Genomic DNA, 27,567 nt, shown 5'->3' on the forward strand with positions numbered 1-27,567 from the left:
GGTATGAGCTGCAGGAGTTCAGGCATGGAGGTAAGAAACAGGTGGCATTAGCGCTTGAGGTATGGCCAGAACAGAGAGGAGCAGAACAGCTGTGAGGTGAAGGTGCCTGAGGAAAAAGAGGGTTATGGGGCTGCGAATACGAGAGAAGTGGTGTGTTTGTAGGGATGAGAAAAAAAGGCACAGGGAAAAATGAAGGGTATGTGGTGAGGAGAGGACATGGGAAAAGATACTTAGGGGAGTCTGAGTACAAATCAATTCAAAAATTAAAAAGGCACCACTTTGTTAAATACACCATAGAATAAGACGAGCAAGTCTTGATAGCAGTGGGCAGGGGTATGACCTTAAGAGAAAAAAAACTATAAAGATGTTTATGAAAATACACATATATATAAATTAACTGTTTAATTATTCTTAAAGTTTTATAAAACATCTAGCATTCAATAATACACCATAAGAAAATGAAAGGGGAGCGGTCTTATAGTTAATTGTGTGTGGTGATATTTCTTTTTCATTACAAAGTCTTTATTTTTTCAAATTTAAAGATCCACTTCAGTCATTTTCTTTCCAATCCTGTAAATCTTCTGTCATGTCTTCTTTTCCCATAAAAAGCTTCACTTACATCTTCTACTATAATTAATTTTAAAACAGCTTAAAATAGGACCTCCCTTTCCACCTTCCTCTGTCCTACTGTGTGGTAATCCCTAAATTAATCTCAAGCACAGATTGGTCTTTTTCATTAAAGATATTTTGTTACTGCAGTTTGAAACTTAAATGAAGAGACCATTCACATTGCTGTTATATAACCCCTGTGCTAGAGTTATAGACTGTATATAAAAGATGGACAATGCTACCAGCTCTGAAAAGTGACATAGATCTGTCCTTTTAATAGCCAGAATGGGTGTGACTTGAGTCCAATTGTGTAGAGGTCTAGGGGAGAACATCCCTTCAGTTTTCTTGCTGTTTGATCTCAGTAAACACGTTTTAATTAGTTATGATCTCAATTGCTAGTTGCAAATCATATATTATATAACAAAATGTTTTATGTGCTAATCACAGACTTAATTAAAGTAAAAAAGGAGGATAAAGCAGGATATGCTTCACTTTGTTTGACAAATTGCTAGCTAATCAGCATGCAGTGGCTTCTCAGTCTGCTTTATGGTGGCCATGTCCATCTTTTGTATACAGTCCATGGCTGTAACAGTCAATGTTTCTGCCAGAATAAAGTATCTAAAAACTGGGGACTGGAACATGTAAAGGTTGCAGTACTCCAACTACTTTTGCGGTGTGGATCCACTAAGTATAGCTAGCATATCTACGAGTTCAACACTTTTATTGGTGGAGACTTTTTCATGTCTGTCTGCATTTATGTAAACTATGAACCTGCCAGTGCTGACAGCGTTCTTTGTGTTCTGTGTTTTTCCAGGTTCCTGTGCATGCAATGCAGCAATGGGGGTTGAAGAGCCAGCTGGTTTTACCGGTTAAAATGCTAAACTGAAAGATTTACACACACACACACACACACACACACACACACACACACACATATATATATATATATATATATATATATATATATATATATAATCTTAATGCTACACTGCAGCACTGTTCCCATCCTGTTGGCATGGGGTTAAAACAGGCCATAAGAGTTTATGTGCCAACGCTTGCTCCCATAAAGTAATTGAAGGCGAGACACTTAAAGCCTATCAATGCAACTTAGGACCGTGCTCCAACCACTAGGAGCTTTAACAAGACTAGCAGGGCTTTTTGATGCTCTCAGTCTAAATCCTTAATGTGTCTGCAAACAAATTGAGAATCTAGTCTTTAAATATCCTTCTTCTCAGTCCTGTAAGCTTTCAAATGACCTTAAAGTATTAATCTTAACTTTAAAATGTATTATTGGATGGGCATTAGTAAAGTTACATTACATAGCACCAGTTCACAACAGCAGTTATCTCTATGAGCTTTACACTGTAAGGTAAAGACCCTGAAATATCAGATGTAAATTCTAATGAATGGAACAACCCCCAGACCACTTGGTGACTGTGGGAAAGAAGAGACCTCAGCAGGCTGTGGGGCAGCTGGGGGTGGTAAGGAAACAGGACAGCACCGAGGAGCAAAGAGAGCTCATAAACAACAAACAAGATGAAACACAAACTACTGGAAACTGGTGCAGAACAAACACGTGTATGATGTGTAACATCACATGGCTACCATAGAGATATTGCAACGGTACAGTATTTGTTTAAGACAATTTCAGGGCAGTGAATACTGTGAAACTACTTGGCAGGTAAGTAATAAATATTGTTGTCAATGAGAGAATCAGCATTATTAATAATGTAGGATCACAGTTTAACTTCTGTAAACTAACAGGATATTCATGTAATCTGCTTCTAATAATAAAGTAAAAGCATAAACACGCTGCTGTTCTCTGTCATTGTACGTGTTCATTTTAAGAGTGAATATGTGCGTGCGTGGCTGAGAAACACTTATCCTTTCAGACTGCCAGGTGACATTTTGTAAATGGTGGGTCACAGTGTGTCTTTCTGGTGGACTGGCAAGACACACAACAAGGGACAAATAACAAAGTGGAAATGCACGATTGGCAGTGTGACACACATACAGACACGCAAAGACTTGGAAGCGTAATAGTTTACAAGAGTCAAAATAGATTTCTGTAAATAGAAAAGTACAAAGAAGAACAAATTCTGTTATGAAATACTCAGAGGCTGGAAGCAGGCACACCACTGCCATCTAGTGGTCACAAGAAGAAACGCAGGACATTCAACAGTGAATAACAGGCAGAGAAGCCACATACATTTCAACACAAGAGCCTCATAAACTGTGATTGCTTTTTAAAATTAAATCTGCTTTAGCTGCAGCTAACATAAATGAACACATGAATGTTTCTAATGGCCTCATTAGTCTACCCCGTCTAAATCCTGGATCCTTAGTTCTTGCTCATGAATACGTATCCTTATCCTTAATCCGTTCACGTTAAACCAACACACGACATTGCTCAGTCTTCTTTGCATTCAGTTTTATTGTGAGTTGCTTAAAAAGCATTAAGTATGACTCCCAGGGACAGTTTTATTATGATCTTTGGAGAGTGTTGTTATAAACATACAGTCCTAAAAATGCTGTATGATAAATATTATGCACAAACCAGCATCCAACAAAAGTTTAGCTAGTCGCTTTAGGTGCAAGATCAAAATTTAAAAATGGCATTACTACTCTATACAGAACTGTTTTAAAAAAGCCCACTGGAGATATGTGTCCTATCACTATGAATCAAACATGTATCGATCCTTTTTAGCACAGTTTCTTCATCAGGTGCGCTTGATTAATCTGTCTGGATATGCAGGTGACCGACTGTGTACAGTGGAACAGCATTGGTAAATTAGACTAAATCAAGCACACCGACTATAGCAGACTATGATAAATCACAGACCGATGTTTGCAAGGGTGTCTCTACTCCCGCTCTGCTATGGCAACCAAGTGGGTTTCAATTTCTTCTTCAGCGAGTGTCCTGCCAGAAGGAGAGGAGGGAGGAAAAGTGGAAGAACAGAAGTCAGACATGGCCATGTTAAGTCCTTCAAAACAGAGAGATTCAAATCCTGTATAATTACCAGACTGACAAAAAAATAAAAAGCATCTGACAAACAATATAAACGGAATGAACCAAAACAAAAAAGTAAACTCGTATTTGCAATAAAAGCACCTAAAATAATAAACAATGCCACGTTTCTTTCAGGGTAAAAATCTAGAGCAGAACCTCAGTCATGACCCATGTGGTGAAACCAGTGTGTGAATGAAGTTACCTGAACTTAGGTTTGTCTTTGGTCACTATGCCGATCTCCAGCTCACTGGCCTTGAAGTCCACTGACAGGACAGAGGACAGACAGGAAATGGCCAACTGGAAAGACAGGAAAGAAAAAATCCTTCAGTCAGAACATTAAAGAGGATTTTCGGTCAGAGCGAAAGCAGAGTACAACTTCACAGACTAACAAGGTGCACAGAGGAGAGAAAGCCGAAAGGAAAATGTTGTTTCAGGTGCGTTTTCCTACAACACAGGTTGTATTGCAAGTCATTCAAAAGGTTTTAATAGTTTTGAGGAATGCTGGTTGATTCTCTGGCATTGGGCGATTTTCAGGCTTGGTTCAGTTTACACTTGGTTAACTGGCCTGACTCCAACATCACCTGCTTCTATAGTGTGCTCAGGTGACCACTAGTATTCAGGTTTTTAAAGGCCAAGTCAGATTTGACGTTTAAACCCCTCTAAATGTTGACACTGGCTGAACAAAAAGGGAACAGGACAAAAGAAAAAGTACCACCACATCTGCCCTCATGGCTCATTTTTCAAGGGACACATCAGGACACATTAGGGTTTACACTGCAAAAGATACAATATATGGACTAAAGCACAGGCCTACACATTATACCTACAGAATCCTGTTGGTCACAGAGAACCCAGGCCGTGAAGCTCCCAGTGCACACTCTTCTGTTGACGTTAATGTTAGAGAAGGTTTGAACCTCTGCAGTTACTGAGACAGCTGGTGCGCTGAGTGTAATAACGGACTGAAACAGAAGATGGCAGCACTGCATGTACAAGGATGCCAGCTGCCGTTACACCCCGAAGAAGAAGAAGCTCTGTCCCAGAATTCATAGCGCAGCCCAGCTCAGTTTCCAACAATGGCGGCAGCTAGTTAGTTTTAATTAAGTGTGCCTATGCGAAGGCACACTTATTACTATTGCTCGGATTTATTATTATTATTATTATTATTAAGTGTGCCTATGCGAAGGCACACTTATTACTATTGCTCGGATTTATTATTATTATTATTATTATTATTATTCTTTTTCCGCCTGAAATTTTGGACCTTAACTCGCCCCACAGTTTTGAGACAAGGTTCACATATGATATATCATTGTGTGCGGCTGGAGCTGGAATGAGTTGCTATGACTTTTGGTGTTTATTACTTCTATAGTTTTTTAAATATGAATATTTTAATGCAAGTTTTTTCCCATTGAAATGAATGGAGAACAAGAAAACTTCATTTGTGGTGTGCTGGCTCACTCTAGTGGTATGTCGGGAGTAATGCGAGGCGGCCGCTGTGTCCCTGTGGACGCTTTTATTTTGTATAACTACCGGAAGTAGTTCCTGTGTACTGACGCTAGCTGGGTAGCTAGCGCCGCGTCGCTTAAAAAGCAGCCGGGCTTGTCTTAAACTTAAGAGGCTGACACTCGCTAAACCACCCGGTCGCTCGCCAAGCGACTGTTTCACACTGGACTTATTTTTCGTTTATATGGGCCGATGATGCTGGTCGATGAGGAAAAACTGAGTTGTTTGGTGGTGGCTAACGCGGAGCTAGCTAGCCACCGGTATGTGTCTCTTTCCCCTCATATGTGGGGAAAGAAACATGTGAGGCGGCCGCCGATCGACCGGTTTTCAGGTGAGAATGTAGGTGTGTAAACGTCAAATATCTGCTCGTTTTGTCAAAACATCCCATATTAGCAACAGATTTCTCACGATGTTGCTGCTAGCCGGCTAGCTAGCTCGGCTAGCTAGCGCCGCTTCGCTCAAAAGCACCCAGGCTTGGCTTTCAGTGAGGCGTCTCTAACTCCTTTCACCCCCGATCGCTCCGCAAACAGTCTTTGTCTTAGCTGGACTTATTTTTCGTTTATATGGGCCGATGATGCTGGTCGATGTGGAAAAAATAACTGAGTTGTTCATATACCGGTGGCTAGCTAGCTCCGCGTTAGCCACCGGTATATGTCTCTTCCCCTCGTATGCGGGGAAAGAAACACCGATCGACCGGTGGTGGCTAACGCGGAGCTCAATCGTGGATAAGGGAAACCCAATGCAGGAGAAGCAGGCGGCTGGTGAACTGAATTTCAGGTAAGACGTTATTAACTGCACTCTATTTGGGTCAGATATAAACCGAGTTTAGGTGTAGTTTATTTTCGTTGTGCTGACAGTTACAATAACTGTACTGCGTGCTAGCTAGCACGACGGAGTTTCTATACAGCTGTGTGCGCTAAGTTACTGATTTTGAACTTTATGACAGCCTCCCCTATTTTCAGGCGAGAATGTAGGGGTGTAAACTTCAAATATCTGCTCGTTTTATCAAGAAGTCCCATATTTTATCAAGAAGTCCCATATCTCTCACGATGTTACTGCTAGCGCCGCATGGCAGCTAGCTGGCTAGGGCGGCTTGGCTGACACCTAGGCCGGGCTGACTGATACCCAGGCCGGCTCACGCTCTCGTTTCACCGCCGCATGGCGGCTAGCTGGCTAGCGCGGCTTGGCTGCCACCCAGGTCGGGCTGGCTGCCACCCAGGCTGGGCTGGCTGACACCCAGGCCCGCTCACGCTGTCGTGTCACCCCTAGTCTTTCGTGATGACTCTTGGTTGGCTGCTGGACTTATTTTTCATTTATATGGGCTGGTGATTCAGTATGAGTGTCCGGTGAACTGAATGTCAGGTAAGACGTTATGTATATGTAAGGTAGTGACTGGAATAAGTCACAAGGTGTCGCTGTTGAGCTGCATATATGTTGTAAATTTTAGCAATTTTGACCATTTGTCCTCTGCAGGACACCGTAGTTCAGATTTCACGTTCGCGTGGGCGCCATCTTGGTTCAGTGTTTACTGTGATGTGCAAAGGTAAGCACTGTCAGTGGCGAACTGCATTGGTTTTGTTTAAAAATAAGTGTTCCACTGTGTAAAATAGCGGTTTGTCATTTAAGCCGAGCAAATATTTTGTTTATTGAGAGGTTCATGTATTGTCTGATGAGAGTATGAGACAAAGATATACTTTTCTTTCTTACTCTCATATAAAATATTTAGCTTTTATTAAATAGTTATCTGAATCTTACAACCAAAGTTTGTATAATAATACACAAGATTGGCTGTAGACCATTGTTAATCATTCAGAACACTGTGTAAAAATAACAAAAAACAAAAAGTGAATGAAAAGTGCATAAATATTTATTTTACGTGTTTGATGTGTGTGGCAGGGCGTGGTCTGCAGTGCCGCTGCAGGGGAGGTGGACCCACCTCAGCGGCATCTGCAATCACGCCTCTCAGGTGTAAAGTCTGTGCTCTCTGCTTTTTTTTTTTTGGTGTATGTGTCGGGCTATGAGATGAAAAGCTACAGCCGGCTGTGTGGGTACAGCAACTATGTGTGAAAAGTGGTCCATAACGTAATGCTTCAAAGTGTGTTCATGCAAACATTGTCGGGTCTGCTTATGAACCTCTGCGCACAGCGTCTACAAATTGGGGCTGTACGAAGTCACCTCATCTTTACACAAAACTGTAAGCTGTCATCTGTGAGGCGCGAGCGGTGTTTGGTTTTACCATAGTTCATGGTGGAGAATGGCTGCTCCGGTGAGTTTTGCTCTCTGTAGCCGTTTGAATGGCAAACTATACTGATTAGCGGTGGCATAGGCACACTTAAAATTTCTTCAGAAATTTTCGCTTTCTAGTTATTATTATTATTCTTTTTCCGCCTGAAATTTTGGACCTTAACTCGCCCCACAGTTTTGAGACAAGGTTCACATATGATATATCATTGTGTGCGGCTGGAGCTGGAATGAGTTGCTATGACTTTTGGTGTTTATTACTTCTATAGTTTTTTAAATATGAATATTTTAATGCAAGGTTTTTCCCATTGAAATGAATGGAGAACAAGAAAACTTCATTTGTGGTGTGCTGGCTCACTCTAGTGGTATGTCGGGAGTAATGCGAGGCGGCCGCTGTGTCCCTGTGGACGCTTTTATTTTGTATAACTACCGGAAGTAGTTCCTGTGTACTGACGCTAGCTGGGTAGCTAGCGCCGCGTCGCTTAAAAAGCAGCCGGGCTTGTCTTAAACTTAAGAGGCTGACACTCGCTAAACCACCCGATCGCTCGCCAAGCGACTGTTTCACACTGGACTTATTTTTCGTTTATATGGGCCGATGATGCTGGTCGATGAGGAAAAACTAACTGAGTTGTTTGGTGGTGGCTAACGCGGAGCTAGCTAGCCACCGGTATGTGTCTCTTTCCCCTCATATGTGGGGAAAGAAACATGTGAGGCGGCCGCCGATCGACCGGTTTTCAGGTGAGAATGTAGGTGTGTAAACGTCAAATATCTGCTCGTTTTGTCAAAACATCCCATATTAGCAACAGATTTCTCACGATGTTGCTGCTAGCCGGCTAGCTAGTTTGGCCAGCCGGCTAGCTAGCTCGGCTTCGCTCAAAAGCACCCAGGCTTGGCTTTCAGTGAGGCGTCTCTAACTCCTTTCACCCCCGATCGCTCCGCAAACAGTCTTTGTCTTAGCTGGACTTATTTTTCGTTTATATGGGCCGATGATGCTGGTCGATGTGGAAAAAATAACTGAGTGGCTAGCTCCGCGTTAGCCACCGGTATATGTCTCTTCCCCTCGTATGCGGGGAAAGAAACACCGATCGACCGGTGGTGGCTAACGCGGAGCTCAATCGTGGATAAGGGAAACCCAATGCAGGAGAAGCAGGCGGCTGGTGAAATGAATTTCAGGTAAGACGTTATTAACTGCACTCTATTTGGGTCAGATATAAACCGAGTTTAGGTGTAGTTTATTTTCGTTGTGCTGACAGTTACAATAACTGTACTGCGTGCTAGCTAGCACGACGGAGTTTCTATACAGCTGTGTGCGCTAAGTTACTGATTTTGAACTTTATGACAGCCTCCCCTATTTTCAGGCGAGAATGTAGGGGTGTAAACTTCAAATATCTGCTCGTTTTATCAAGAAGTCCCATATTTTATCAAGAAGTCCCATATCTCTCACGATGTTACTGCTAGCGCCGCATGGCAGCTAGCTGGCTAGGGCGGCTTGGCTGACACCTAGGCCGGGCTGACTGATACCCAGGCCGGCTCACGCTCTCGTTTCACCGCCGCATGGCGGCTAGCTGGCTAGCGCGGCTTGGCTGCCACCCAGGTCGGGCTGGCTGACACCCAGGCCCGCTCACGCTGTCGTGTCACCCCTAGTCTTTCGTGATGACTCTTGGTTGGCTGCTGGACTTATTTTTCATTTATATGGGCTGGTGATTCAGTATGAGTGTCCGGTGAACTGAATGTCAGGTAAGACGTTATGTATATGTAAGGTAGTGACTGGAATAAGTCACAAGGTGTCGCTGTTGAGCTGCATATATGTTGTAAATTTTAGCAATTTTGACCATTTGTCCTCTGCAGGACACCGTAGTTCAGATTTCTCGTTCGCGTGGGCGCCATCTTGGTTCAGTGTTTACTGTGATGTGCAAAGGTAAGCACTGTCAGTGGCGAACTGCATTGGTTTTGTTTAAAAATAAGTGTTCCACTGTGTAAAATAGCGGTTTGTCATTTAAGCCGAGCATATATTTTGTTTATTGAGAGGTTCATGTATTGTCTGATGAGAGTATGAGACAAAGATATACTTTTCTTTCTTACTCTCACATAAAATATTTAGCTTTTATTAAATAGTTATCTGAATCTTACAACCAAAGTTTGTATAATAATACACAAGATTGGCTGTAGACCATTGTTAATCATTCAGAACACTGTGTAAAAATAACAAAAAACAAAAAGTGAATGAAAAGTGCATAAATATTTATTTTACGTGTTTGATGTGTGTGGCAGGGCGTGGTCTGCAGTGCCGCTGCAGGGGAGGTGGACCCACCTCTGCGATATCTGCAATCACGCCTCTCAGGTGTAAAGTCTGTGCTCTCTCTGCTTTTTTTTTTTTTTTTTTTTTTTTTTTGTATGTGTCGGGCTGTGAGATGAAAAGCTACAGCCGGCTGTGTGGGTACAGCAACTATGTGTGAAAAGTGGTCCATAACGTAATGCTTCAAAGTGTGTTCATGCAAACATTGTCGGGTCTGCTTATGAACCTCTGCGCACAGCGTCTACAAATTGGGGCTGTACGAAGTCACCTCATCTTTACACAAAACTGTAAGCTGTCATCTGTGAGGCGCGAGCGGTGTTTGGTTTTACCATAGTTAATGGTGGAGAATGGCTGCTCTGCTGAGTTTTGCTCTCTGTAGCCGTTTGAATGGCAAACTATACTGATTAGCGGCGGCATAGGCACACTTAAAATTTCTTCAGAAATTTTCGCTTTCTAGTATTACTCTTATTATTCTTTTTGGGTCACAAAAAAAAAGTTTAACATATTTTCAGGCTGAATGTAGCTGTGTAAACCTCAAATATCTGCTCAGTTTATCAAGACACCACATATTTTCAAAAGCGCTCTGACGTTTTCGGAGACGTCTGTTACCCACTAGCTCGATAGCTAGCCGGGGGCTAGGCTCACTAGAGCCCGTGAGAACACCGGACTCCCGGCAAATCGTTTTCAAACCCACCGCAGTCTTTCGCTACGCAGGTTAAACATGTAATATAAGTCACTTAGATAACTTAAAAATGTTATTCTTTGGCTTTTTTAGTATTTTATTTGTTCCTGAGTAAATCGGTTTGGCTGAGAAATAAAGTTTTTACACAGCTGAATAAACGTCAAGCAGACAACTGATTATCAGAAGTGTGAGATGCTGGAGAATATACTCCAGTGTCCTGTTATATTTTAGATAGCAAGGAGCAGACGGCTGAGTTTATTAAACTTCACTGAAACAACCTGCAGATTTCATTAAAATTTAACAAACTATCATCTTGTCCTTATTTTTAGTTAGCACATACCTTAAATACTTCAAGCTGTAAGCTAATGATAGTTATATAAGAGCAGATGCTGCTGGTGCAGTAAGCTGTACGTTTTACGTCCAATGGATGCATGATCTGATTAGTCGACTAATCGCAAAAATAACGGTGACTAGTCGACTCTCAAAATAATCGTTTGTGGCAGCCCTATTGTAAAGGCAGACTGCATTGCTCGGTGCATGACTTTGTACACATGTGGCAATGGGACTGGCAATACTTGAATTCAAAGATTAAGAGGTGCGGCCCAACACTTTTGTCCATATAGTGTATGTCGTTAAATACATCATAGACAACTCAGCAGGCAGTTTTAGCGATCGTCACACAAAATGTATAATGCCAACCACACACTAGAAGACTTTAAAAGCACTTCTGAAGCATCTAGAGATGCTGTGTCTTGACTGAAAGTTTGTAGTCATAGATTGTAAGATTTTGCAAACACTGGGAATTTTTTTCAGGGTTATTATTTCCAAGGAACCAAATTGCCTTTAACAATATCACACAATGCTGGACAACTGAGCATTAAACAGAAGGTGCTGCATACATAAGATGCCACTGAGAATGAGACCGGAGGAAGAGAAGCTACTGGGTGTCAACCATGTTCATGAAAGTGATTTGCCTGAGCCATGACCAAAGACTTACAACTGAATCAAACGTGGGTGATTCCTATGGAATATGGAGACGACAACAACACCAACTTAAGGCAGCTTTGACTGAGACAATCGAGATGACAGAAAACTGCCAATATTTTGTCGTGACACGGGACATTTGTCTTCGACACTGATATTGCCTGAGAGTTATTTGGTGTAAGGCCAGCATCAGTGATTCTTTACAGGTGAGATGACCTGAGACATGTAAGCAGGGTTCATGTTACTGGAAACGTCACACTTTATGAGGTAAGTTCAGAGTCACATGAATGGCAATGTGAAACTGTTATAAGGACAGGCTGCTATGGTTCATTGTCACATTGACCTGTTTGCTCACAGGTCATCCTCTTGTAAATCATATCTCAATCAGAGATGCTGAAATCATGCAACACCCTCTCCTTCACTGACATACAACCACTGAGATGTTGATATTCTAACAAAGGTAAAAGGCCAAGTGCATCAGAGGCTGCTATTCTGGGAATGAGCAGGTATAGGAAAAACAAATTCAACAATGTATGATGAGCTAATCCTAGGTGAGGCAGATAATTTCAAGGCAGTGACTATACCAGTGATAAAGGCACAGATTTGACTTTTGCAGGATGTAAAAACATCCTGTATAACGACAGACAGGAATCCAGTGTTTTATTCAGGGACACTGTTGGTATACCTTGGCCTTTCTGTTGGAGGACAATCCTTTCAATTCCACCCAGCAGCTTTTACCACCACTGCATAACTCACCTTTTCGACTAAAATTGGAGGCATCGCATCAATAATTCAGAGAAAGTGTGTTTTCATCAAGCTTCATTTTACCTGCACTGTCCTGTCATGGTTGAGTTCTGGCTTTTTCTTCAGCTTCTTCTCCAGGTAGCTGTTAGCCTCCGTCTGTTTGGCTCCAACCGCCGTGGCTCTGAAGCCACAGTAATAGCCTGCCGGGTCGCATTTATAAAGGACAGGACCGTGCTGGGGGTCAATGGCCACCATGATCATACCTGGGAGCACACGGGGACAACTTAAGACAGCCGTCCTTCAGATTGTGAACATTCAGTGCACATGCAGTCAGTTTTTAATGAGCTCTTATATGTGTTATTAATGTGTCCCTTAAATTAAACTGTCTTAACTATTAATTATATCTATATATTAACGCAAATAAAATGTGAAAATGCACGTAAGCGCCTACTTACAGCAGCCTAGAGGTCTCATTTCAGCATTCTGCGTGTACACCTGAGAGATATCAGCCAACCTGCGACACAACACGTCTGCCGTGATGTCATAACCAAATTTATACTTCCATTCCCCAGCTTCCACTCGGGCCCGGTGAACCTGGGAACGACTGTCAGCTGCACAGAAACAACAGGATTTGAGTGTAATTACACACAAAAAGAACATCAACACTTTAACAACACATACATCACGTCTCATATTTATTCATTATTATTTATGACAGCACAACATACACATTATCATAATGAAATGCATGCTGTTAAGTGATGTATACATACCATTGTGCCCGGTCATCACGCAGCCAATGCGAGGTGTTAGTTTGAACATGTTGGTCACAGTGGAAGAGTCCAGCAGCTTATCCTGTAGGAAAAATGATCCAACTTTATAAATCTAGACACTGCAGTATTTTGTCAAAGTAACAATTTAGACTCATGAAATGCATCTCTGATGGTTTTAAGCACTTTGATCTTCTGATAATTTCCTTTTTCCTTTTCTTTTGTTTTTTGTGATGTTCTTTTTCCAGGGTCTTTTTCTCTAATTCACATAGGATGAAATATTTATACATGGGATCAATTATATACAGACACCCCCACTAATCATTGGTTAAATGTGCCTTAGCAAGCTGGACACTTTTGGTAGCCATCAAAAAGGTTCTAGTATAATTCTGGCTGGATATATGACCAGTCCTTCTGCTCGAATTGGTAGAGTTCATTTATTTTGGTTTTTAGGAACATCATGACATCTGAAGCATAGTCCACAAATTTTCAACAGGGCTAAGGTTGGTTCTTTGGGTACTGCTACATCTTGTACCAGTACCACTGGTACAGCAAAACAGCCCAAGGGCAACTTAAGACCACTACTATGCTTGACAGCTTATACAGTGAGTGCTCTTGGGTTTGAAAGCCGCAGCTTTACTCCTCTAACATACCTCTTGCCATTGTGGCCAAATAGCTCAATATTTGTCTTGTCTGGCATTAAAACCTTTCTCCAGAAGGCCTTTGTGGTCTCTGAAAGACCCTGCCTTTCACCCTATCATAGTTCCAGCCCTCCTGTAACCCTAAATTGGATAAATGAATGGGTCTCCTGGATCATATCTGGATCCGTGCACACTCCATAACATCCATAACTGCAGTGACTAGATGATGAAGCTGACATAGGAGAATAAAAAACATGCCAAAGGTGTGTTTGAGGCCCTATCGCGTTATATACAGGGTATCTTATTCAAGCTTTTTGCTGACATGCTTTGAGTCATAAGTGGCCTCACTGTTTGGCTTCAGCTCACATCATCATCATCAGCATCATCACTAGTGAGACGCGTTTGAGGTCTTACCGGAACTTTCTTTTGTGTGACCACCACCGAGGTGTCCTTACCCCGGATCCCAACGGAGGTCAACCCGCCCTGAGAGATGGCTTTGAAGGCATACTCTGCATCGCAGCACAAGACACATATGAGAAAAAATAACAACATAAACCTCCCCCTTTATTTTTTTAATCTGATTATTTAATTTATGAGGGGGAAGGCACCGAGTTAGCCCATGATAGTTAGGAAAACAACTTAGAGGAACTATTTTTTTCTCTTTTCGGGATACTTCAAACACTAAAAGCACACATAAAGAATAAAACTAACTCAAACTAACTACTAACTGTGTGCAGTTATTCATATTGCAATTTAACTAGGTTATAAACATTCAAGCTTGAGTAAAAACAGGTATAGCAACTAGTACGTGTTCAACTTGCACGCTAACCGTACTCCGCACCGAAACCAGAAGAAGCTAGCTACTTTTGCTCCATCATGTTCTTGTAGTGTTGTTTCGATTAGCAGCAGCAGGTAGCTCACACCTGGTAATGACTGTGCTACTGTACTGTACACTAGGCATGGTCCGGGTTTGCTGTTAGCTAACACACAACAGAAAATGTCCCTTACCGACTTGGTACAGGCGGCCCTCTGGTGAAAAAATGGTGATGTGTCGGTCAAAACCTGCGTTGGACCCTCGGGACATCTTCCTCCTTGTGACCTCAGGTGAACTTTACTCAATATGTCTATATGAGCACGCAAATAATCGATACTTCGAGTGTTTTTCAAGAGTCAGATAATAGGAAATGACATGCCTGTGCTACTGCCGTGAAAGCAGGCTAATGGAGTAACTTCCCCGACAGGATTTTTACTTTCTCTTTCAGTTTTTCGCTCAGAGCGGCTCCATGACCGGCCCCGGCCGCTTTAATTGGATGGCAGCGCCAACGAGGAAGTCAGAGACTTTACTAGTTAAACTGGCCCTCTCGCTCCTCCTGTGCGGACTCAGACAACCATGACTCATGACTGTCCCCATAAAAGAGCGAGAGGACTCGACACTCCCGAGCAGAAGTGGCAGAGGGAAGGGATGAATGGATCGTCTGTCCGTGCGCGTGTGCGGTCCCTCGGCTGCAGGGGTCCGGATGTCAGAGCGCAGGGTGGGCTGCTGGCTCAGTGACAAGAAGCGCAGGAGGATGAACCTAGACGCGTTCATACGGTTCTGTGCGTAAGTGTACTTATTGTTTTACTATGAGGCTATTCAACTGTAAAATTCTCTATACTGAATGATTTGTCAGCATAGTCTTGTTCATTATGTCTAACATAACAATAGACAATAAGCATTTTAATATTTTTTCCTACAGACACCATGGAGTGGAAGTGGTAAAGGTGAGTTCTTTTCGCCCATGAAATCTTGGCTGTGTGTTAAATCTTAAATCACAATGGCGAGTCACATGAAATGCGAGGCTGAAGACTGGCCAGTTTATTTTATTTGTTACGTATTCGTGTTGATAATTACAGTTTAATTAAGACGAGTGGAACAAGGCAGTGTGTGAGTGATGCTGTGTCAGACTCCAAGGAGTAAGATGATTGTAAAAGCCTAAATTAGGGGAAAATTATTAATTTTTTTTAGTGTAAAGGCTAAAAACTTTCTTGTTTGTGTGTGTGTGGGCGAACATGCTTAACATTCCATGTCTTTGTAAGTGCGTGACGGTAGATGGATGTTTTCATACTTGCTTGATAGCTGTGACACTAGATTATGAACACTATGCGCTCATAGTCACATACTTGCGGCCACAACATTAGCAGTTAGTATCGCAGCCACCTGCGGCCACCTGCTATAATCTGCTTGTAGTGAACTTGCAACCCATCCGTGATCATAACTGTTCAGACATTTAACTGCACGCAAATATCTTCATATACTACTGCATGGGTGTGTAAAACCACCTGGGTGTGTTTTATGGTGATTTAGATTTCAGGAGCAGAGATCAGGAAGTGACTCTTTTTTCTTGTCTGAAAGATTTGCTGGTGGCTTAAAACGAAGCATTAAGCAATACCAAAAGAAAATCAAAAGAACTGCGTGAACAAGGTCTATATATATTTCATGTGGTGTCTTAACCTTTTACATACTGTGTGATGTCATGAAGTTGACCTTGCTTCTGGAAGTTATTACGAGTCACTGTGTTGCAATCTATTGACTGTAGGTGTGCCGGTGACAAGGCCCTGCTAATGTACATAATTATCTACTGGCTCTGTGGTTTGGTTGTAAAACGTCTGATCCCTCCTGAAGCCAAGACAGCTGTCACCCCCAGAGGTCAACTCTTTTGTTTTTTTTCTTTGTTCTCTTCTCGAATCATATAAGGCTTAAAGACAGTGCTGACTTTCTATTTGGTTTTATTTATATGGCACCAAATCACAAGAACATTCACCTTCAGTCAGATTACTCCCCTATGACAAGGCGCTTGGTCATAGGTTTCCAAGGTTTCTAGGAAAAGTGGCCACAATTCAAAGAAACACCCCTGCTGTCCTTGCTGCTGACTACCGGTTGGATATGCAATGATTTCAAACTTAAAGTAATAACACAGACTCATTTGATCATGTCTTGTAGCACACGCTTTTTTGGGAGGCGATATTCAAATTAGCTTTATTCTTGTTTTATCACTGTTATAGACAGAATGGGGATATTATCAATGCAAACAGTAACACCTGTGTTTTTCCTGCTCAGCCATTTGAAAATTTGACTTTCTATATTTTTTGATGATCACTCCTTAATTGGTGCAGTGATCAGCTACATGTGCTAAAACAAACTGCCATTTGCAACTGTACATTTATTACACTTCAAGACTGCACAAATGAAGATAATATGAGTGATAATATGAGAATTTAGCTATATTAAACTCCTACAGCATAGATTGGCTACATCTATTATGGCTTACAGCTGCACCACCCTGAGCACACCCAATCTGATTTGACCTAAAAGATAAGCACAGTTGTTTAGAGACAGCCCGAGAGCGCCAGGGTCTGTAGGTTTAGTGGGTGGGTCATGTGGTAATTGTAAAGTTAGTGCTTTGATCCCCAGTTCCTCCAGTCTGCATGTCAAGCGAGATACTGAACCTTGAGTTGCTCCTCGTGCATTGATTGGAGTGTGTGTGAACATTATAAGGTATGGATATGTGTGCGAATGGGTTCAGTTCAATTAAATTTTTTTTATTTATATAGCACCGAATCACAGCAAGTTTCCTCAAGGTGCTGTATATTGTAAGGGAAACACCCTACTGTAATACAGAGAAAATCCCAACAGTCTAATGACGACCTGTGAGCAAACACTTGCTGGCAGTGGGAGGGAAAAAAACTCGCTTTCAAAAGGAAGATGTCTGTGAAGGTTCTCAGTCATCCAGGTCATCGTAGTCAAAGGAGCTTGCAAAGAAAAGCGTCTGGACTTCTTTAAGTTGCTTGAAGACGTTTCACCTCTCATCCGAGAAGCTTCTTCAGTTCTAAGGTCAAATGGTGGAGAGTCCCAGATATAAACCTAGTGGGAGTGACCCCCACAGAGGGACAAAAGGACCCCCCGATGATCCTCTAATCGCCTGAGCCAAGGTGTGAAACTGGGTGTGGGTCCAAATCAGGAGTAATCAGGACCCTACACCACCGGGCAGAACATGTTCCCTCTGAGCTTGAAGGAAAAAAGAAGGAACACACACATGTAAAGGAAGCACTCAAAACTTGCAGCTATCCTAAATGGGCGTTTTTAAAGTCAGCAAAGAGGCACAGAAAAGAAGATCAGACACCAGCGAGGGAGGATAAGAAGGACAGACGCAACAACATTGTCATCCCCTATGTAGCCGGTGTATCAGAGAAACTCAGGAGAGTTTTCTCCAAGCATGACATCCCGGTGTATTTCAGACCCAGCAACACGCTCAGACAGAAACTGGTTCACCCGAAAGACAAAATGCCAAGACACAAACTTAACAATGTGGTGTATGCTGTACAGTGCAGCGAGGAATGCTCAGACCTCTACATTGGAGAGACCAAACAGCCACTTCACAAGTGCATGGCACAACACAGAAGAGCCACCTCCACAGGACAAGACTCAGCAGTCCATCTGCATCTTAAGGATAAAGGACACTCTTTCGAGGATGTCAATGTTCACATTTTGGACAGAGAGGACAGATGGTTTGAAAGAGGAGTGAAAGAAGCCATCTATCATCTATGTCCACTGTGAGCGACCATCTTTGAACAGAGGCGGTGGTTTATGACACCAACTCTCTGCCATCTATAATCCAGTTTTGAGATCCCTTCCCAGACGCCTTAACGCCCACTCACATCCTGGGCCATCTGATCTTAGGAATTCGCATGATAAGTGGGGCCAGGTTTCACAATGAACTCACCCGAAACTCTGGCTGATTGGGACCCACGCCCAGTTTCCCACCTTGGCTCAGGCGATTAGAGGATCATCAGGGGGTCCTTTTGTCCCTCTGTGGGGGGATACTCCCACTAGGTTTATATCTGGGACTCTCCACCATTTGACATTAGAACTGAAGAAGCTTCTCGGATGAGAGGTGAAACGTCTTCAAGCAACTTAAAGAAGTCCAGACGCTTTTCTTTGCAAGCTCCTTTGACTTTCAAAAGGAAGATACCTCCTGCAGATCCAGTCTCAAGGAGGGGCAGCCATCTGTGAGACCAATTGGGGGTGAGGGGAGGAAGACAGAGATTTTAATAATTAATGATTAAAAACAGAGTTTATAAATGTGTATAAATATATATAGAGACTGAAGAAGAAACACTCAGTGCATCATGGGAAGCCCCTAGCAGCCTAGGTGTATTGCAGCGTAACAAAGGGAGGATTCAAGGTCACCCGATCCGGCCCTAACTACATGAAAAAGGAAAGTTTAAGTCTAGTCCTAAAAGTAGAGAGGGAGTCTGTCTCACTAATCCAAACTGGGATTAAAGAATAAGATAATGAAGCTTGTAATAAAAAGTAGAAAATTCTATATTAAAAGAAGTTCATCAACATAGCCTGTACATTTTTTTTTCTATTGTAGATTGATCTCACTCAGCCCCTGGGCCCTCAGGGACCCTTTGACATCATCCTTCACAAGCTGTCTGACGTAATTGTGGAAGCTGAGCACGATAGCCAATCACAGCAGCTCCTTGATAACTTTCAGGTAATGCTGCACCTATTTAAACTATTCATGTTGCAAGTCCAGTAAACTGTGTGTTCATCTGGGGCTGCTGACAGAGGATACTCCAGTACCCTCTGCATGTAGTCTTTTAATCTCGGGTGTTAATAATAATGGTGCAGCTGGACGTTTTCATTAATGAGCAGTTAGTGACTCCTCTCTCTTTCCCACCACAGAGTTATGTTTCAGCTCATCCTGACACAGTGCTGCTGGATCCCCTGCCTGCCATGGCTAAACTATTAGACCGCTTTATCTCGGGTCGGATAATGAGCCAACTGAACAGTTCACTCCGAGGTGACTGCAGCTTCTTAGCCCAACGGTAACACAACTTACAGCTCAATCGCAGATATTAACAGTTACTCATTCTTCTTTGTTTGTCAGACTGGCGTATCTGCAGTCCCCCATGCCTCGAGGTCCACAGTGGCAGTGACCTGTCATCCATTCAGCAGGCTGTGATAAGACAGGGCCTAACATTTCCTCTCAGTCAGTTCACTTAATGTCTGTCCTCCACATTTCTTACTTATTATCTTTGTGTGCATGCATGCATGTGTGTGTGTGACTGAAGCCTGGAGGTAACATGCAATTCAGTTTTATAAAAATAAAATACTAACACACAAACACTTCCTCTTTTCCTCACCTCAGTTTGTAAAACCAGAGTGGCACACGGCTCATATTCACATGAGGTAGCTGATTTGGTTTTTCCTGCCTCGCAAAATCCCACTTGATATCTACTAACTACTAACTGTAAAATGTATTCTTGTAAGTTTCCATTTCTTAATCTCATGTGGTCTCCATGCTGCAGATGTGTCTGCTCTTCAGTGCAGCCAGTCTGGCTGATATCCATCCCCCCTGTGTGCTTCAGAGTTTTGTGAACCACGGAGCCGTTTTGTACAAAGTGTTTGTGGTAGGAGACAAGCACTGCTGCGTAGAGAGACCCTCTATCAAGAACTTTCCCTCCGGCCCCTGTGGTCAGTTTCCACCCCGCCAATATTCCTTTCGTCTTTCCCGTCTTTTATCATTTAACTTTATATTTTAACTTTTTTTTTAACTCACTTGCATCGCCCTTACCTTTCTTGCTTTTCCTTTCGTTTTGTGTCCCTTCCTTTTGAGTTCCAGCATTTCATTTTCTCTACTACTTTTACTTTCATGTGCCACTGTTATCACCTAGTTTTGCTTTCTGTATAACAGTTTCTCTTTCTCCCTGCCTGCAGACAGGAAGACCATCTTCTTCAACAGCCAAAAGGTGTCCAAACCAGAGTCGAACTCTAATCTCACGTCTGTGAGTAATATTTCGGACTTAGTTTAAAGCAACAGGTCAAATGCTGCTCATGTCCACCATAAAATGCCACGTCTCATATTCTAAGGTGGATGAACATATGGTGGACCCGCCTTCTCCCAGCTCAGATGCTGTGGCCGCCCTCATCAAGGAGCTCCGAGCTCAGCTCGGCATGGCCCTGTTTGGCGTGGATGTCATCGTCAACATAGGAACGCACGCGCTCACCGTCATCGACATCAACATTTTCCCAGGTAGTGCCGGAGTACACAGTGACTTACACACAGGAAGACACTGTCGTTTTCTGATGCGCTCTTTTCTCTGCTAGGCTACGAGGGCATGCCTCAGTTTTTCTCCTCTCTGCTCAGCCACATCCAGTCAGTGTTGGACAAACACGCCGCTGCTGGTTCACACACTACAGGTGGTTCCTCTGAGGAAACAGTGGGTGTTTGTCACCCCAGGAGTTGATCACGGATTGGTTTCATCAAAAGGATAAGCAAAACTTGATCCCGAACTTTATCCTCTTCAAAACACACTAATTACTTTGACCTGCTAATTGTCTCTGCTCTGTTAAGGCCAACAAACAAGCAAAAAAAAAAGGCAACCTACAGTACTTGAGTATACTTTTCTGTTTATTGATTGACAGGTAGCATAGAAGAAGATACAGCAGGCACAAAATATAGCACTCTGATTGGCCAGTAATAATACAAATGCCTTTTTTAATCACTTTTTTCCATATTGTGTCATATGTCCTCTATGCTGAGCGCGTCACCTCCCCACAGACGTTTCCTGCAGTGATCCTGCTGGTTTGTGAGATTCATTTTGTATTTCTATAGAAAAAGGAACTACAGTACATTCATGTTGATTAACCTTTGAGCGAACAAGCATCTCCTCTTTGGAATAGATTGCTATAACATCGTCAGTGTTGATTCATAACGTGTATTATTACCACGTGTTTACACAAGTTGACCGTCGGCTCGGCCAGTGTTCAAATACATAAACGTATCGTAAATCTCGGCCTTGTAGAAAAAAGAGAAATATTTGTATACGAGTACCACATGATGCACTTTGATTACATATTAAAATACATTAAATAATTCAGTATTTGGCTAATTATTGCATTCGCGTGTGCTCTAGTCTATACTGTGTTATTGCACTAAGTGGGCCTCCAGTAGCAACCCTGTTAATCCTGCACTAAGTGCATATCTGCCCAGTGTCCTCTTGGGGGCGGTGTTGCTTCATATTTCCCATGACCTTGGCTTACAGACCACATATCTGATATTTACACAAATGACATGACAGCCATTAAAACTGGGATGTAACACTACCTAGTATTTATCGACGTTATTGTCGGTGTCACTGTTACCAAAAAGACAACAAATGGCTTTAGTTTTTCCTCTCCTCCTTCCTTCAGCTCCTCCTTGGCTTGTTAAGATAAGAGTGCAAAGCTGGCTGAGAAACCTGAGGTGACACTTTTAGACCTTGTAAGCTGTAAGTACATCACCTCCTTCTGCCACACGATCAACCAGGCAAAAGACAAACTTAAAGTGTGACGTACGTGCAAGTGTGTGTTTCGCTCGTGTCACCCCGGTTCGTCGCAAACAGTCTGGCTGTAACAGTGCGTGCGCCGAATGAAACAAACAATCTTCATTTCTACTTAAGTCGCCAAAGAAATTAAGAGGAGATAACGACTTCCTCCTGGGTACAAATATCAGCAGTATCGTTAACAGTCGGAACAGCAGGGTACACACAGTTATCAGTTATTGCACAAAATATACTGTATATTAAAATACACTAACTACTTATAATAGGGAAACTGTATTTTTTTTTTCCTGAAACAAGAACACGCCATCAAAGATGAAACCTTCAGAGTAAAAGAAGCGCTGATTGCTATGATCATGACTCTTCGTGGCTGACAATCTGCAATCAAACTAACATCTGAATGAAAGTGCTGAAATGCTATTGCATCTATCGCCTGTCTACCTCACGCACGTTATTTACAGATACTCGAGAAGACAGGGGCAACGGTGATGAGCACAAGCTTTCAGATTCTCTGGGAAAACTACGTCTTTTTCTTCAACACAAAAACACATCCAAATGACCAAAAGAGAAGAAAAAAAGAGTATTCTTTTTCCCTCCAGGCAATCTAAAAGCAGAAATGAACCAACAGTATGTACACTTTGCACTAATGTCCATTTACAGATTCCTCTGAGTGTTGAAGGGATTTGAAGGCTGTTAAATGGAAACTGTGTGAGCCGAATGTGTGACTGTGAATGCAACAAAGGGGTTTTGTCATTCTGCTGTGCGTGTGGGTTATGGGTATCTTATCCTCTGCGAAGTTCCCTCAGCTCTGCAGCCACTTTGCGCAGCTCTGCTTCAATCTCCAGCAGCTCCTGCAGATTAAAAAACAGTTGCACAAGCCTGGAATCAGTGCATTTGTAATTTGAACAGACAAGCTAAGAGAAAGCATATTTTTCAACTATCCCAAACCACTGTCAATGTAACAAGAGACACCCCCCCCCAAAAAACAAAAAACAAAAAACAAAACATGCAATAATAAATGTTCCATTTAATGGAGTCTGGTCAAATTAAATTGACTTGTATACACCGACTATATACCAAGCATATTTACCTTAATGATTAATTGTTTGAATAAATGAACCACTGATTTTATATATTTCAGTTGCATTTCACTCTGACGTATTGGTCTTAATGCTTCATGTTTGATTTTGAAAGTGTAAAATCTTTTACTTTGTGATATACTGAATATTACAGTAACATACATTGTGATTTATCACCTTTTTTTAACCGCATGTAATGTCCTCAGATTTAAACTTTGTCAGTATTTGTTTTAGCCAATTAAAAAAAGTTATCTTACTTCAGTTATTTATTTATTTATGTGATTAAAAATGAGATTATCAAGGTTGCCAGGTCACATGACCCCTTTTGGTTCTGGTATTCCCAGAGAATTTTAATTTATTTAATAAAATGTCGTTATTTGGTGTCCCTTTAACAATACTACATCACCAAGGATGATATCATGATTCTATGGGTTCCAATAACTACCAAGTAACTACAGTATAATTACACTGTAATCTGCAGTTAAGCCTGAATGTACCCATTAATTGTTCTAACTTACTTCTCCTTCATCTTCTTCATCCTCCTCTTCACCCTCATTGTCTTCCTCCTCCTGCTGCCCCTCCTCATCCTCCCTGACATATTCATCCTCATCTTCCTCGTCCTCCCCGTTTCCATCCTCCTCCTCCTCACCCTTGTACCGCTCCCGCTCAAACTGCCGTGTAGCCTCATCGCTCGCTTTCTCCATTACTCTCTTCTGCTGGGGCTCCTTCACCTCCACCTCCTTTGCTGCCTCTTCCTTCTTAAATCCAGTCTCTGTTTTCTCAGAGTCGGGCTCTTTGTCTCCTTCCTCGCCCTCCTCCTTCTTCTTCTCACTGTCCTCCTTCTTCTCTTCCCCCGTCTTTTGGTCCTCGTCTTCCTCTTTCTCCCTGCCCTGCACCTCCTGCTGTTCCTCCTCCTGCACCCGTTTCATCTTCCTGACGAGTTCATCCAGCTCCTCTTGCTTCTCCTTTCTCTTCCTCTCCTGCTCTGGCTTGCCCTTGCTGTCCTGCTCCTTGAGCAGCTCCTTCAACTCTTTTTCCACCTTCTCTTTCTCCACCATCAGTTCCACCTCATTCTTCCTCCTCTCCTCGAGCCTCTGCTTCTCCAAGTCCTCCACCATTTCCTCCTTCTTTTCTTTGTCCTGCTGCTCCTTCTTCTTGTCCTCCACCTTGTCCTTGTGCTCCGTCCCAGCGCCTTTCTGGATCTCCCTCTCCTTCACCACCTCATACCTCTTCTTTTTAAGCTCCTTCAGCAGCTCTTTGAGCTCTTCGTCATTTCTCTCCTCCTTGCCTTTCTTGGCGAGCTCTTCGGCAAGCAACCCCTCGAGCTCCTTGGCTCGTTCCTCCTCGTCATCCCTCTCTCTGTCTTCAATGCGCGGCTCCTCCATCACCTTCTCCTTGGTGTCATCATCCTCTGTTTTGTCTTCTTCCTCTCCCTCTGTCTCCTTTGCGAGGTTGCTCAGATCTCTCTCGTCCTCGCCCGTCTCCTCGAAGTCATTCTCATCCTTCTCATCATTGGCCAGATTGTACTCGTACCGCTGACGTTCATCATCATGCTCCTTATCTCTCTCTGAAAAATGGAAACAGTCAGTGTGACATAAAAAAAGACAACAAATATAAGTGCCCATGTTTTATGGGGGTTTTTTAGTAGTAATATCTTAAAAACAACATCAGACTGAGGCAGTGTGAATTTATGTGTACCATCATCAGCCAGTTTCTGCAGCTCCCTGAGAAGACCCTGATGCCTGTGCACCTCATCAAGTTCATCTGCAAAAAACAATTAGACACAAGCGAGCCTAATCACCGTGCAATCAAACCGCACACACCAAACCCTGCATGACACCATCTGATCTCTTAAGAACAGCTAATTGGTTACCTACCTGCTAGCTGTGGGCCACAATCGTGCGGTGACCCATCTTCATTCAGTGTCTCCTGAATAATACATTCAACCTAATGGTACAATACACACACACACACACACACATATTTTACAGTTGAGTAATTAAAAAGCAGCAGACTGATGGATGAAATTCAAAAATAAAGTCTTGTTCCTCACCTTTGCATCATTAAGGGGTGAGATTACTGGCCGGCTTCCCACTGAAACACAAACACAGACAGAGACGCAGAGTGAACACGGTGAGGCACGGAGGGACAATTGGACTAAAAATCAATGTAATCAGCAGTTTTCTATCAGTAAAAGGAGCTGAAACCTTGCACCACAGATGAAGTAGTTTGTTTACTTTCCAACCGTTTGCTCTGTGCGAGCGTAGGTGGAGCTGTTCCCTTGTTAATGTGCTTAACTCCCAGTCCCCCCTTCTCTCTCGCACTCCAGGATGCAGTCGTTTCCCACCCGGGTTAAATCAGTCACCAATACCACACAAGCCAGCCAGTCATTAAAGGCACACTAAGCTGCTCTGCTGGTGCCTTTTCCTCACGGTGATACACTGCATCTAGCGAGGACCAAGAATCCATGTTCATCCTGCAGCCTGCAACCCTCTCCTTCATTATTGCGCGCCGGGAGCGAGGACTGTTTGAAGTGTGAGACGTGATGCTGCTCAGTTCCAGCAGCTTTATTCACTCTTTGTTTACAAATGTCATCGCACATGTTAACTTTACTTTACAAGATTGTTTTTTGTTTTTTTTAGTGGTACTTTGCCATCACAATTATGAAGAAAATCATGCATAAATAAAGGCAAATATCATCAAGTCTGGGCCCCTGACATAAAAAGGGAAAAATAAATAAGTTTTTAACTGTCATAATATTTTTTGACTGACTTAAAATGCCTAATGAGCGTGTACTTCTATTAGCATGAAGTGCATTTTTCTTCCAAAACCACCACTGCCAAGCATACCACACTAACAGTGCCACCCAAAATACACAAAGGAGAATTTCTCTAAGGAAGTTTCTAAGGAATTACTCACATCTACAAAAAATATATATATCTCTGAGTCACATAATGGAAATCAACAGTTGTTTTGTTTTCTTAGTGTTTCTCATCAGCTTATTTATTAAAACCACTTCACTTTGATTGTGTCTATCAGCTAACAACAACGGTTTTGTTTGAAAGACTCCATAAAGGTTCACTTCATCAAACATGACTTCAAATGTTATGTATTCACAAATAATTATAAATAATAAAAGACACTGAGGAAAATTAAAGCTCTGACTTTTATCTGGGCTCTGTGGGATCGCAGCTCGCAGCCCGATCAGTGCAGGATCAATACGGGACCAGCTGATACCACTGGTGCCCCCTCGCAGACACGTGAGCTGCCTACAGTTTGGCCTTTTAACAGTCTGCATGTCCATGTGATGACGAAGTGTGTGTGTGCAAGCTGGGACACCCCAGCACCATAATTATCACCGTGATCTGGCTTTATTTCGGCTTGTCCGCTCAGAAATGAATACATCACGTGTCCAAGTCAAATTAGTGGAGTACACGAGCTGCTCAACAAGCCCCCAAATGTCTGTCTGCATCAGGAATAGGTGCATTTATTATGGGGGGGGGGGTTGAAGGATGCGCAATATGGAGTGTTGGCTTTGACAGATGTGGAGCGGCAGTTGCATTATGCAGTATTTTATATCCATTTTAATGTAATAATAGATTTGGTTGTATAGTGTTAGGGTGGGGTTATTGCCCTCACACACTGCGACACAACTCTAACCCACAGCTTGTAGTATCCTCTATAGGTTACTGACAGAGCTGTGCGCCCCTGCAGACACGCGCGTGTGTGTGTGAAGCACACTCCCCCCAGATTATAATTGATTACGCTGGCTCTCGCAGCGGCTGGCGCGTGCAGCTGAGCATCACGCGCACGTGTGCGCTGTTCCGCTCACCTGCGCGCGGAGCTTTTTCCATTTGGATTAGTAGCGGACAAAGCCGGGAATCCCTAAACACTGAAATACTCCTCTGTGTGTGAAATGTGTCTACGGGCAGAAGCAGCATCGCCCCACAGGCACACAAACACAAAGGTGGGCGCACAACAAATTATGTAACAACGCTCCTGTTTAGCCTATTAGTCTTAAACCCCTGCGGATTCCGCCATTAGGTTAGCATAAAGCGCCAGTCTGCGCCACAAAGTAGCGCTAAAACGCGTTTATTGTGTGTGTTTCTATCACAAAGCCGGCTCCATGGCGGTAAAAAGAGTAGCTGAGGTAGTAGCGTGTAAAGAACTGGGTCGTCTTCGGCTTAGCTTGCCAATTTTTTGCCGCCACTTCACACTAAAAGCGCCCTGCATGCACACAGTGTGTGTGTTTAATGGATGTGATGAATGCTTACCTCCGACGGCAGCCCAGAGAAACACCGCGGTTATCAGAATTCCCATAGGATCCGGAAAGTGAGGCTCCTGCAGGAGATAACCTTGAAATAACGGGCTGGATCTTCTTCACACACCCGCCGAGCGAGGTGGAGCCGAGCCGCGGAGCACAGTCCTCTGTGTGTGTGTGTGTGTGTGTCAGGTGACCGATTAAAGCCCAGACCGGTGCCAGAGAATCAGGTTGACGTCCTGTACTTAGCAAAAAATATTTGCGCATCAACTCTGATAGCAGTAGGGGCATGCAGCTCTCCTTGGAGTCAAGTGAAAATAAATTAACTTAAACTGCGCTCTGTTTAAACCCCAGCCAACAAGCTCTTCAATGACACTATT

At 42.9% G+C, this 27,567-nt stretch overlaps 3 protein-coding genes across 4 annotated transcripts; 1 reads left to right on the plus strand and 2 right to left on the minus strand.

Annotated features, from left to right (window-relative positions):
* Window positions 1-3,025: 3,025 nt before the first annotated feature.
* LOC147314058 (proteasome subunit alpha type-6-like) lies at window positions 3,026-14,974 on the minus strand. Its single transcript, XM_086260839.1, has 7 exons — window positions 14,489-14,974; window positions 13,895-13,989; window positions 12,843-12,924; window positions 12,525-12,680; window positions 12,154-12,332; window positions 3,822-3,916; window positions 3,026-3,529 (listed from the first exon to the last, which is right to left on the minus strand). The coding sequence occupies exons 1-7, from the start codon at window positions 14,562-14,564 to the stop codon at window positions 3,472-3,474; spliced, it is 741 nt and encodes a 246-aa protein (XP_086116965.1). The 5' UTR covers window positions 14,565-14,974; the 3' UTR covers window positions 3,026-3,471.
* Window positions 14,141-23,242, plus strand: LOC147314059 (inositol-tetrakisphosphate 1-kinase-like). Of its 2 annotated transcripts, XM_086260835.1 has the most exons (10): window positions 14,142-15,080; window positions 15,217-15,241; window positions 18,895-19,017; window positions 19,209-19,326; window positions 19,414-19,515; window positions 19,675-19,715; window positions 19,835-20,000; window positions 20,244-20,311; window positions 20,397-20,559; window positions 20,634-23,242. In XM_086260835.1, exons 1-10 carry the CDS (start codon window positions 14,947-14,949, stop codon window positions 20,771-20,773), a joined length of 1,080 nt encoding a protein of 359 aa, XP_086116961.1. In that variant the 5' UTR covers window positions 14,142-14,946; the 3' UTR covers window positions 20,774-23,242. The 2 variants fall into 2 exon arrangements, with proteins under 2 accessions (XP_086116962.1, XP_086116961.1); XM_086260836.1 differs by lacking the exons at window positions 19,675-19,715; window positions 19,835-20,000 and having other exon boundaries at window positions 14,141-15,080.
* LOC147314060 (uncharacterized) lies at window positions 20,920-27,391 on the minus strand. Its single transcript, XM_086260834.1, has 6 exons — window positions 27,201-27,391; window positions 24,980-25,020; window positions 24,804-24,873; window positions 24,625-24,690; window positions 23,445-24,493; window positions 20,920-22,698 (listed from the first exon to the last, which is right to left on the minus strand). The coding sequence occupies exons 1-6, from the start codon at window positions 27,244-27,246 to the stop codon at window positions 22,630-22,632; spliced, it is 1,341 nt and encodes a 446-aa protein (XP_086116960.1). The 5' UTR covers window positions 27,247-27,391; the 3' UTR covers window positions 20,920-22,629.
* Between the last annotated feature and the right edge of the window lie 176 nt (window positions 27,392-27,567).

This window comes from Aulonocara sp. 'chitande type north' Nkhata Bay, linkage group LG14, assembly GCF_057382095.1.
Source record: "Aulonocara sp. 'chitande type north' Nkhata Bay isolate Kocher_YH1m ecotype deep benthic linkage group LG14, A_spYH_male_GT1.1, whole genome shotgun sequence".
In the NCBI taxonomy this organism is placed as follows: domain Eukaryota; kingdom Metazoa; phylum Chordata; class Actinopteri; order Cichliformes; family Cichlidae; genus Aulonocara; species Aulonocara sp. 'chitande type north' Nkhata Bay.

What these genes read in the sequence shown, in the direction of transcription:
- LOC147314058 (XM_086260839.1), bottom strand. Translation starts at nt 14,564, where the DNA reads ATGTCCCGAGGGTCCAACGCAGGTTTTGACCGACACATCACCATTTTT. An exon ending in GGGCCGCCTGTACCAAGTCG is followed by an intron (nt 13,990 to 14,488) that starts GTAAGGGACATT and finishes GCTGCGATGCAG; the next exon opens with AGTATGCCTTCAAAGCCATC. An exon ending in TCACACAAAAGAAAGTTCCG is followed by an intron (nt 12,925 to 13,894) that starts GTAAGACCTCAA and finishes TTTTTCCTACAG; the next exon opens with GATAAGCTGCTGGACTCTTC.
- LOC147314059 (XM_086260835.1), top strand. Translation starts at nt 14,947, where the DNA reads ATGGATCGTCTGTCCGTGCGCGTGTGCGGTCCCTCGGCTGCAGGGGTC. An exon ending in GCGTTCATACGGTTCTGTGC is followed by an intron (nt 15,081 to 15,216) that starts GTAAGTGTACTT and finishes TTTTTCCTACAG; the next exon opens with ACACCATGGAGTGGAAGTGG. An exon ending in GGGCCTAACATTTCCTCTCA is followed by an intron (nt 19,516 to 19,674) that starts GTCAGTTCACTT and finishes TCCTCACCTCAG; the next exon opens with TTTGTAAAACCAGAGTGGCA.
- LOC147314060 (XM_086260834.1), bottom strand. Translation starts at nt 27,246, where the DNA reads ATGGGAATTCTGATAACCGCGGTGTTTCTCTGGGCTGCCGTCGGAG. An exon ending in TCTCTGGGCTGCCGTCGGAG is followed by an intron (nt 25,021 to 27,200) that starts GTAAGCATTCAT and finishes TTTGTGTTTCAG; the next exon opens with TGGGAAGCCGGCCAGTAATC. An exon ending in GCAGAAACTGGCTGATGATG is followed by an intron (nt 24,494 to 24,624) that starts GTACACATAAAT and finishes TCCATTTTTCAG; the next exon opens with AGAGAGATAAGGAGCATGAT.